The sequence below is a fragment of the Sinocyclocheilus rhinocerous genome, unplaced genomic scaffold, assembly GCF_001515625.1.
Source record: "Sinocyclocheilus rhinocerous isolate Xijiao unplaced genomic scaffold, SAMN03320098_v1.1 scaffold1694, whole genome shotgun sequence".
Lineage (NCBI taxonomy): Eukaryota > Metazoa > Chordata > Actinopteri > Cypriniformes > Cyprinidae > Sinocyclocheilus > Sinocyclocheilus rhinocerous.
Genome location: NW_015626863.1, coordinates 903199 through 915725, shown reverse-complemented (window position 1 = coordinate 915725; position 12527 = coordinate 903199). Strand labels below are relative to the sequence as shown.

Sequence of the window (12527 nt, the reverse complement as noted above, 5' to 3'; positions counted from 1 at the left end):
CGCACACACACTCTGCTCCGGTCCAGAGACACGATAGCACGGAGCGGATCACATGCGCGAGTCGGCGCAGACCACACAATGTATCGGAGCTATTTGAATTCTACACAGAATGCTATATTTTATAGCAATATAGATGAGATTGTGGCTGGCATACCTTGTCAAATGCGACTTTACGGAGCTCAACGGCTCTAGCCCAAGCTGTGATATAAACGAACGCTATTGGCTATTTTAAAAAGGGGCGGGGCTGCTTGATAGGTCCCGCCCTGTCTTCCTGTTTCAGTTAAAATGACGTCAGCACATAGAGTAACGCTGCCTGTTTCTAAGCATTTCAGGGGACCTTTAAAACATATTCAAATAGAAAACAGTTATTTTAAATCCTAATAATATTTCACAATATTACGGTTTTTACTGTATTTTTGATCAAACAAATGCAGCCTTGGCGAGCATAAGAGACTTTCAAAAAAGTTTAAAGATGATGATAATGATGAAGTTTAAAAACGGTTTAAAGATGATTCATCTATGGGAATTAGTAAAGTGCAACACCTCATGGTAGAAATATCTCTCACCTGATTTGCCTGATTTCTGACAGCTCTGCTCTCTGTTCATCGGCTTGACTCCATTCACTGTTCTCCTCGGCACTTCCAGTGGAGTCTGCAATGCTGCTGAAGACTTCAGGTCAAACCTGAATGTTGAAATGTAGGTCTTCTTTTGACCCTTTTCAATAAAGGCCATTATTATACTGTGATTAATCAATTTCAATACTCTTGGTCTCTTCCTCTTCTCAACTTCTTTCAGATCTGCACGTCTCCTTCTGTTTCTCTCACGGCTTCATTCGGCAGCATTCTCGTTCTTCTTCATGTCACAGGAAACAGCAGATGTCATCAGGTCGATCATAGAAATGGTTTGAGGGGGAAAGGTACAAGTTCAACTCACATAGATGAAGTGGGCAGGGCTTCCACACATGGCTTGTAACCTAAAGCCGAAAACAACAAAGAAATGATAAACACAGTTTCCATGAAAATATGCACAAATGTGTTGTTCTCACAGACAGAAAACTATGTAGAGATAAAACTATATTATAACTCTGCAGACATTAAAACTTAAAACTGAAACTGTTTTCTTTGCTCATGGGTGTGTGACATATATAATGTGGATGAGCCTGTCGGGCTGCTTGGGATTATTTTGTTTTTTTTTTGGCTTGATGTAAATCTCATATTTTGCCAGATTTGCATATATATTGCATATATATTATAGATGCCTCTTGCATTTCAGGTCACCATATATCACAAAGAAGCAGCATATACATATTATACATGTGTGTGTGTGTGTGTGTGTTATTTGTCAAATCAATGCAATGTCTTATAAATATAAAATGCTTCATTGGAAAGGAATTAGTGCTCCGGATTTAAATGCCTTTAAGTGTCTTTGAGTGGTATAAAGTGTCTAGCAGGTGTGAAATTAGTCATTAGTCAATAATTTGAGTAATTCACCTACTTCACAACTGGATATAGGCATTGTTAAATATTAATACATTAATTAATAAATTAACTTATTGTTATTATTGCTCAGATATTATAGCTTATGGAGTCTTATGGAATTCTGTTGTGTTTCATATCATCAACTTTGTCTCAAATGTTGCTTCTAAAATTTATTTGGACAAATAATAATACATTAAGAGTACAGAGCTATAAAATTAATATGGATGTCTCAATTTGTGCTCTGTTTTGTCTATGGGAGAAACAACTGAGATGTTAAAGAGATCTAATTAGTGAAATTGTCATTTGAGTAAGAATGTAAAAGTCACACGATTTCTAGGAAGCATAATAGCATAAACAGAGTAATTAAAGAAGATATTAGCTGAAATATGCAGTTTTAAAGGGTGAAGATGAGACGGGTTGTAATATGATTACACACAAACACACTGTCCTAGTAATTTTTTGTCATGGGAAAATATCACACATATGCAGATACATAATCTACTGTACACATTCTCAGGCATACATACATGTTTGAGGAATGGGGATGAAAGTAGAAATTGATGGAATTATTATGGGACACAATTATTCAACAACTTGTCCCTATACAAGCCCCTAAATATAGTGTTTTGCAAGTTTCAAGGTTATTATTTTTTTTTTTTTCGGAAATGGTCTTAGAGGCATAACAGCTTATATGCAAATATATCAAATATATCTCATGCATCCAAGACAACATTTTATTCTTAAGTTTTTAGTGGGTATATACTACATATAGTATAGTGTAGAACAAGGTTAAGGGTTAAATGCAGATGCATCAGACCTACTTTTCTATGTATTGTTTTTAAAACTTCTGACATGAAGGATGTGCATTTCATGTTGACAGAAGGAAGAGTACCAGACGAATCAGCAAAAAAACTTTTCTGTTGACGTTCTGCTCTGTTTTTGTTTACATGTTCTCCAATTGCAGCTCTGGGAATGACAGATTCTCCATCACGAGATACAGCAAATTTAGATCGATGAAGATAGAAATTTGAATAAGTATAAAATTGTAAATCATCATTTCATAATGAAGTACGAAGACAATTTTAGATGTGACTAAGTGACCAGTGTTGTTTTAGCATTATTGAGATACTATTATAGTTTTACTCATTTTGATTTTTTTATGTCTATATAGGTTTTATTATTTATTTATTTTTTTTCAGTTTTAGTTCGAGTTTTTTTTAGTACATCTTTGAATTTACCTTTTTATGGATAAAATGTCAAGCAGAAACTATGGCCAAAATAACAGTCTAATAACATTTCTGCTGTCATATCTGATCAAAGTATCGCTTTTTATTTCTCCTCTGTCCTATTACTCATTTCGCTTCTGTTTCTGTTTCAGTGTTTTTAGTTGTTTTAATACTACAATTGATTGCTTCTGTTGTCCTCATTTGTAAGTCGCTTTGGATAAAAGCATCTGATAAATGACTAAATAAATAAATATCTGATCATGTAGTTCCAACTTCCTGCCATTAGATGTCATATGCTAATAAATATTCTGTTCAACACAAAGGTCAAATTATTCTGTGAAAATATAACAAGAGTAAACATACTACTATATATTATAAGGATTAAAACTTGCGCTGATTCTTAGGTATGTCTAGTATGACATACTCTCTCAAATCAGGTTTTTAAAGCAGCTGTAAGTTCTTTAAAATATCAGTTTCAAAAACGTTGTGATGATGCACTGATTTCTAATAAGACAAATGGCTTCTGTTTCTTTCCCGCGCTCCCCTAAAACGGAAGTTTAGTAAGTGGGTACAAATTGCTTTAAGGAAGAAACAAATGCAGGTGTACAGCAATTCACTGTAATTATGACAGTGATATATTTCCAGTGAATTCCCCTCATTTAACTGTAGAGGGCTCTAAAGTCTCAAAAATACATAGAACTACATTCAGTTGCTTTATAGGAATGGTTCACCCGAAATGAAAATTTGCTAAAAAAGTTTCTGACGGCACCCATTCACTGCAGAGGATCCATCGGTGAGCAAGTGATGTAACGCTACATTTCTCCAAATCTGTTCCCATGAAAAAGCAAACTCATCTACATCTTGGATGGCCCGAGGGTGACTAAAATTTCAGCAAATTCTAATTTTTGGGTGAACTATTCCTTTAAACTGTATTTAGTGCCAATATGTTCTCAGCTAAAGAACACGGTCGTCAAGAAAGAAGAACTCAAAGCATGCTATTCAGCAGTTTAATTTTATCTTTACTTGATTTTACAAAAGATCTCAAAGACTGCAAATCTACAACAATAGTCATCTTAGCAGTAAAATGATTTCACATAAAACCCCAGGCTGTCATTTGTATGATGAACAGACTGGATCAATGTCCCGAGTTCTGCTCATTACTGAAGCTCAAATCAACACACCAATTCAGAGATCCTCAGAAGATCTTCATTCTCTGCTTGCTCTTATTGTGGAAGGAGACACATTTTTAACACCACACAATTGTAAAACATTGCATGTGTCTCTATAGTTACTGGTTTCCTTATATTTTCTTTGTTTTTAACCATCATCCAAATCTGTCTGTTAAAAATGTCAGGTTATGCTTGATGTCTCAAATGGCCACGTGTTACTTTCAACACCGAGCAAATGCGTATTTCACATGGACATGGGCGTTCGTCCCATTCCACACCTTATTTGTGAATGGAGGGATTTTCTCTCCTTTATTTTTCAAATGACTATTGTGCTTGTGTTAATCATCATCAGTGTTTAATTGGGGTGGGCTGCAATCATTGGTGTCCGTGAAGATTTTCTTGCCGGATTTCTGCACATGATCTTCATTTCTTTTCTCCAGGGCTTCAATCTGTAAAAATATACAATACAATTGCTTTTTAACAATGAAGTTTTAAAAGGGTCATGAACTGAGAAATCAAAATTCCCTTGATCTTTTGACATCTAAGAGGCCATTGTACTATAAAAACAACTTGTAAGTTTTAGAACTCAAAACGTTATTCTAAAACCAGCTTATATTGAAGGCAATCTGCCAAAACGACAGGTTGTGGAATGTGCCACTTTATGATGTAATAGTGTGGCTAAACCCCGCCTCCGCAGAAGATAAACGGCTGCTTCTACATCACTGCCTGTTTAACCCCGCCCACCGATTCACGCATGTAGTGTAAATAACGAGAGGCAAACGCAGGTCTACACAGACATTAAACGACAAAGATGCTCCGAAGACAACAAGACACTGTGCAGAGCCATGTTGTGGAAAAACAGTCTTTGCATCGCCTTCCTTCTGATCCAGACTGAAGTTTCAGACCGTATCAGTAAGAACTTGGTCCATTGTTCATTTGACTGCAGATTCGTTTACAAACAAGGCACAATTCGACGCAGGATTATCAGAAAGATTGAAACTAAAAGACGATGCTGTGCCGAATATATTGGATCCGACAGTAATGTCGCATCACACAAGTGTGAGTAACTTTATTATGTGATCACTATTGCTTCGTCTGTTATTACAGATCGTTTGATATGTGCTGAGTATTTATGCGTTTTTAACCTAAATCACAGCAGCGTCCATCTATGAAGGATGTAGGCTGTCAAACTTACACAACTCTTAGCCAATCATAGCAGTGGGCGTTTACTTCTGTTCTGAGTCTACAATCTGCCACACCTGTTCAAACAGAGCGTTCTGATGAGGGGGGTTAAAACAGGACAGAAAATAGTTACTTCTGAATTATTGTTTTTTGATGTACAAATCTTGATAACATTATAAGTGGACCTCAGAGAACAGTACGAAATAATAAAAAAGGCAGTTCATGACCCCTTTAAAAATTAGTTGGATCTTTAATAAACCAACATGCATCTAAACCACATATACACAACCTTTCTTATTCGTCATATTAGTCACAGTACTATATATACTGTGTATATATATATATATATATATATATATATATATGTATATATATATATTTTTTTTTGCAAATGCAGATTGCAAGTAATAAACATCTTAATTCCAGACCTGTGCTAAGAAATCAGCCTCATTATCGCTGTTGATCTGCAGTCCCGACACGTTGTTGAACAGCTCAAATACATTGAGTGCTTCGCTATGAAGGATGTAGCTGTCAAACACACACAGCTGTTAGCCAATCAGAGCAGTGGGCGTTTAATTCCGATTCTACAATCCACCACACCCATTCAAACAGAGAGCAAACAGGACAGAAAATAGCCTATTACTTCAAAATTATGATGTTTTTTGATGTACAAATCTTGATAACATAAGTGGACCTCAGAGAACAGTACGAAATAATAAAAAAGATTATCGCTGTTGATCTGCAGTTCAGACACAGTGTTGAACAGCTCAAATACATTGAGAGCTTCAGCCACACCAGCTTTCTGGAAAAACTGGAGAGAAGAAAATAGCATTCATTAATGATCACAACCTTGCTTTAGAGCTATTATAGAGCTCTTTATTATACCGCAAGATAGTTCGGACACTTACCGTGGCCACATTCCTGCAGTCTCTGAACAAGAACTCCAGCCCGTGAGGGTGAGTGGGCTCTATGGACTGACTCACATCAATGAACCACACCTTCATAAGGAAAAATAAATAAATAAATAAATAAAATTGACTTTAAGGTCACGAGGTTAGTAAGACTAAACAAATAAATAAATAAAATAATAATACTTCATATATAATAATACTACTTTATTCAGTAAGGATGCAATAAACTGATTAAAAGGGACAGTAAATAGATTTATAACGCTATTACATTCCTATTTTAAGTTTAATGCTGTTCTTTTGAATGTTTCATTCATCAAAAAAAATGTTCTTAAGTTAAATGTATCACAGTATCCACAAAAAATATGAAGCAGCACAACTGTTTTCAACATTGATAATCATGTTTCTTCAGCAGTAAATCAGCATATTAGAATGATTTCTGAAGGATCATGTGACACTGAAGACTGGATTAATGATGCTGAAAATTCAGCTTTGATCACAGCAATAAATTAAATTTTTAAAAGATATTCAAATAGAAAACAGTTTTTACCATATTTTGGATCAAATTAATGCTGCCTTGGTGAGCAGAAGAGACTTTATGTTTTAAACCGTAGTGTAAATTCTGCAGAATTTATACAGATGTGCTACTAAGAATGTTTGGACTAGCTTAAAACAAACCTGTCCGTCATGCCAGAGCATGTTGTATTCACTCAAATCTGCATGAACCAGGTTACAGTCTTGATATAGCTGCTGCATCATCTGTGAGACAGAAATTAAGAGGTGAATATCAAGACCAAATATCATAAATATAAGTCATATTTTACCCCAAAAATTAAAACAGAAATAAGACATTTTATTGCACAGAAGTAGTACCATTATTTTCATGACAATTAAGCACTGTAATAAAGTAACAAAAATCTGGACACAGTAACGTCTCTGTTTATTTAAATCGCCACAAATTAAAGTATGCAAAATATAATTTCTTATTTTTTACCAAATACCCTTTTAACAATAGCAAAGCTCATGTGATTATTCTAGTTTTTCAGTACACTCACATTTAGCACTTGGTAGTATGCTTTCTTCATATCCTCAGAACTCAGAGTAGCGTCCTTTAGTTTAGGTGCAGGAACGTGGTCCTTTCCAATGAATGACATCACTAGGATATGCTTCTTCAGAATCACCACCTCTGGACACGGGATCCCTGCTTTCTTCATCCTACATGTACATTTATGTGTGCAAGAGGGAAAAAATAAAGAATATTATGTTGTAGTGTCATCTTTATGTATCCAAGTCATTTAATCACAGTCACATGTGTCATATTTAAATGTCAAATATTTGTCTTGTACACTGAAATGAATCTGTTTAACACCTGGTGAGGTTGTGCATCTCCTTCTCAGCCCACAAGCGGATAATTTTGCGAGGATTCAGCTTGCTGAAGCGGTCTTTGAAGCGGTAGTCGTCTTTGATATATTTGTCCCGGTTCTTAAACTCATTCAGGGTGGTCTTGAATACCTTGAGGACACACTCTTCAGGAACAATCTTCTCTTCAAAGCTACACGAGACACATTGAGATTAAAGCTGCATAATAAATGCACACTTGCATTAATTGTAAGTAGGGATGCACCGATACCACTTTTTCCAGTACTCGCCCAATACGATACTTTTATTTTTGGTACTTGCCGATACCGAGTACCGATACCAATATTTTTATTGCATTTGTAAATTTTTTAAATATTGGGTACAGAAACCAAAAGAGTATGTATAATGTTAGTTGGTTAACTTCATTTATCAAATAGATACAGTCAAACCAAAATTTATTCAGACACCTTCAACATTTCTCACATTATCACAGTTCATTCGCTATCTCTCTCTCTCCCTACCGTTAAGTAACTTGTGCATTGTTTTACTTACTTGTTTTTTACATATCCGCATGAACTACAAACTTTCCAGTGATGTCTGTGAGAAAGATATATTCACTCGACAAGCTCGCGCATCTGCGCCGCTGCGCGCTCAATCCACTCAGCGTGCTTTGTTTATCAGCTCGCGCACATCAGCTATATAGGCGTTAATACTGAATGTTTAACGTTATATTCATTGCATACATATACTTCGTAGACATCCTTAATCTCTAATAACTTCATTCTGCTGTCTGTTGTTCTGTTGTCGGTGTTTCTTTGTCTGAATATGGCGCTTATCACATTCTGTATGGTATCGGCGTTTGGTATCGGGGCATTTTAACGAGTACGAGTACGAGTACAGGAGCTCAGTATCGGGCCCAATACCGATACCAGTATCGGTATCGGTGCATCCCTAATTGTAAGCCTTTAGCGAGTTGCACACACAATGATGCAAAGCACACACCTCCCTCCATTAGCGTGGAAAACCACCGACTCTTTTCCTGTGCTGATGCAGCCATTGATGTTCTCCAGTATCCCAGCATTCACCATTTTGTACATGAGCAGTCTGGTCTTGGGGTCCACAGCATGTTCCTGAGCAAAAGAGAACATGAAATGTACAGTCAACACATGCAAGTGGACACATTACATTTCTTCTGCAGTGAGTTGAGTTTGAAACCCTTAAAATAAAAAACAATGACTAAAATAAAAATGAAATAAATAATGGGTTGGGCTCTTTACATTACTTACATTTACATTACATAAAAACGAAAATAAACTAAAATTAAAATAAAAAATACAACGAAATTAAAAAGTAACATGAAAAATAAAAACAAAATAAAATTTAAAAAAAATGGGTTGGGCTCTATAAATTTCTTCTACAGTGTGTTGAGTCGGAAAACCCTACAATAAAAAACAAATAAAATAAAAATGGGCTCTTAAAAGGGAAAAACTACTCACAGCAGTAGAGTACTCCTTCTTCTCATGAAGTCGAGCGCTACGGCGCTGCTCTGTGTAACAGTGGCGTTTCAGAGCGTTGTACACATGGTTGGAGAGCTTCAAGTCCATGCCGATCCCATCTCCCACCTGCACCTCTGGAGCAAACTGCGTAGACACATTCAGAGATTAAAAAGATCGAAAAAAAACAATTCAAGATGTCATTCTGGATAAAGCGTGAACAAGCCTTACATTGTCCATGCGTGCCGTGTTCTTCCGTCCACAGACTTCCTCGTCATGTTTTGTGGTGATGTTCTTGCCTTTCCCAACAAATCCCTTTTTAGGGGTCGTTGTTGGTTTGTCTGGGTTAGTAAATCAAATGCAGTCAGGTAAAAAAAATAAAAAATTTAACTGCTAAGGACATATAAAAATATGATTTTATGTGTAGCACAAACAAGCTCACCAGCTCTGTAGGGATCATGGCGGGTGTCTTGCCAATCGACCTCATCTTCAGAGCTGTCACTGTCCTCATATGGATGAACCATGCGGTAGTTCTCAAAGGATATGGAGACTGGAAATGAAAAAAAATATATTCATAAATATATTCATTGTCAATTGTGTGGTGAATTTTTCTGGATTCTGTTTTTTCCCCCCAATTTCATTTCTCTGGATTCCATTTTAATGGTTAAATTAAATTTTTTTTTAATTACATTTTTAGGGTCCCATTAAAATCTGCTTTATTTTTCCCAAATTTTGTATTTTCCATTTTATGGTTTAATACATTTTAATAATCAAAAAGCATGTCTAATAAATTGAATTGATAAAACTTTAACATTTTAATAATTTATAATTTTTTTTCCTAATAATAGAGCCAAAAGTAAATGTTTCATTTAATTTCCTTACATTTTAATACAAATTTATTAGCAAAAACCATGGTAATGAAATGAAGGAATAAAACATTAACAATCAATCTTTTAAAATGAAATTAAATAAAATTTTAACAATTACTTTTATTGTATTTTTTTTGGCAAACAAAGTGCTGCACAGTGCACAACTAAGATTTTCTGTTAAAATTAAAACATGAAAAAAATGAAAATTGTGTGATACTCATTAAAAATTTTAAAAAATAAAGTTAATTTTATTATTTACCAATTCATTTTATTATTATTAATTTGAAAAGTACATTCTATTGTACAATAGTAATATATTTCTGTCACAATTTCAAGTTAAACTGAACTTTTATATATATATATACAGTTTGAAAGTCCAGCAGATGAAAACATACATTCTTTTAAATTTCATTTCTTGTTTTACCTTTGCTGTCTCCATTAAACTTCCTCTCCTCCCTGCGCAGCTGCGTATCAAATTCGCGATCGAACTCCATCTGAAGCATCTGGGCCAGCATCAGGTCGCTGGACGTGTCAGCTTCAGGAGTGCAGGTCAGGTCCAGATCGGTACTGAAAATAATAGGACGTAAATGCATACAAAAGATGTTTTCACCATCAGAAATGATGACAAACTTGCTTCAAACAACATTTTGTCAGAGTACCTCTGCTGCCTTAGAGTTTAAATGCCAGATGAATGATTTCGTAGTCAAACAAGCATGTGTGGATAAGTTAAATACATAGTGCTTGAGTAAAAAAACAATTAAATGGACAATAAGTACTAAAAATGCTTATTCCAAGTGACTATATGCATTACTACCAAGTGTATTACTATTGTTTCTATATAAAAAAGTAATCCAAACCAAAGACAGTGGGCTACTAGACTCATAACAGTGTTAATAATTTGATATGTAGGTGTGTGTGAGACTCACTCTGGGATTTCTGGGAAAGGAATGCCCTCCTCATGCAGCTCTCGGGCCAGCTGCTCACTCATCACATCAGCCAGAGAGCAGGGCGCTGGTGCCAGGACAGGAGCGCACCATGGGCTCTGGAAAAATAACAACACACAGACATGAACGACTGATACACTCTATCAGCAGAAGTTAGGCTCACATTCCAACAAATAACACCATCAGCAGCTGACAAGCAGAATAAAAGTCCTGTCACATGTGCCATGAATAGTACCGTATTTTAACTTAAATGGATTTTCCACCCAAAAATGAAAATTTTGTCTATAAGTCAGTAGAGACATATCCCAACAGACTAATGGCTGTAATTAAAGCAAAATACTGACACAAGGGAGTGATCCTTTTCCAACTAAGTGATTCAGTTTTTTTATTTTTTCCTGACATGTTGGTGTTATATCTTTCACTTGGATGTTATAAGTTGCACTAAGTAAATACAGCTGGATAAAACAAAACTGTGTCCGTCTTCATTTCAGGCTGCAAAGCAACAAAATGTGATTATTTTAAAGGGGGTGATTCTTTTTTATACCCACAGTATGTATATAAATTATTTTAATACAGAGTGATGGGAAAGCAATGTGAAGTCTCAAACAGTTTTATCATTGTTACCTAAAACTAAAATTAAAACTATAGTGTATATAGTTATATTTAAAATAAAATATTTAAATAATATTTAACAAATATTATATCAGAAATATATACAGTTACATATGTATAAATGTATTTGTAAGACTACTAAAAAATTGAAATAATGCTGCTATCAAACAAAATATAAATACTTTAATTAAATTGAAGTATTAAAATTACTAAAACTAAACCTGAAATAATAAAAAAACTAAATATAAATTAAATACACACCATTTAGAATTACAAAAACACATAAGCACAAAATCTCAAGAACAAAAGAAGAAAACTGCTAAAACCTAAACTAAAATTAAAACTGAAAACATAAAAATAAAAGGCAATTAAATATATTAATAACTACCAAAATAGTGTATATTAAATGATACTAAACTAAAACTGTTCTTAAGTATTGCAATATTTATTTGACCTACTTAACTCTACAAAATGATGACTCAAGTCCAGATCAAGAGTTTCAAAGTCGACATGCTGAAGATGACCTCACCCATAAACTTTGGCACCAGATTAAACAACAATATTGTTCTAACTGCGTAAAGTTCATCACTGCAGTGGTCAGACTTGAGTCGTCACGTGCCAGGCAGGTTCAGACTCATTACTCACTCTTCTGTTGTATAATGGTCGGCAGGCCTTGTATTAATCCAACTCATATTTTACCACTCGCCGGAGGTTTTCCACATATTTCGACTGTCTAAATGCGACATAAAACTGTTAGGAAATCTCACCTTGGTTTCTTTTGTAGTTACTTCAAGTTGGTCCATGTTGGTTGACAGGAGGTTTAGATTCAAAACAGACTAACGTTAGAAACGAGACGCTTGTAACACTTTATCGCGTAGATTACTAGAGTAAAACTCGTGTAACGTTCGTTAATATCGACTTTAATTTTATATGTAACACTACTTATGACAATTTTTTGACCAAAACCGCTAAAACGTGGTTTAAAACGACGAGTTAATTCGTTACCGACAATGTGTCAGATAAAAATCGATGTGAGATACAACCTACAATGGTTGGTGGTGGGACAACCCTATATGACGTCAGGACTCGGTTTTTCAAAATAAAAGTCAAATAAAAAAATATAGTGATTTATTTTGTAGTATTTATTTTATAGCAGTTTTATTATAGTGATCTACTTTATATATAAAAACAATAATAATTAAATAATGGGATCTCCGAAAACAAAGCCTTCCTTATTATCACTTATTTTTCTTCTATGTTATGAAAACATAAATAGTAAAAAAAAAA

The 12527-nt window shown here is 34.7% G+C and overlaps 1 protein-coding gene across 1 annotated transcript; it reads right to left on the bottom strand.

Annotated features, from left to right (window-relative positions):
• Window positions 1-4191: 4191 nt before the first annotated feature.
• On the bottom strand, window positions 4192-12305 carry riok3 (RIO kinase 3 (yeast)). Its single transcript, XM_016524254.1, has 14 exons — window positions 12008-12305; window positions 10611-10726; window positions 10109-10251; window positions 9258-9365; window positions 9047-9156; window positions 8819-8962; window positions 8325-8452; window positions 7333-7515; window positions 7019-7178; window positions 6642-6722; window positions 5964-6053; window positions 5844-5866; window positions 5484-5568; window positions 4192-4322 (listed from the first exon to the last, which is right to left on the bottom strand). The coding sequence occupies exons 1-14, from the start codon at window positions 12041-12043 to the stop codon at window positions 4212-4214; spliced, it is 1518 nt and encodes a 505-aa protein (XP_016379740.1). The 5' UTR covers window positions 12044-12305; the 3' UTR covers window positions 4192-4211.
• Between the last annotated feature and the right edge of the window lie 222 nt (window positions 12306-12527).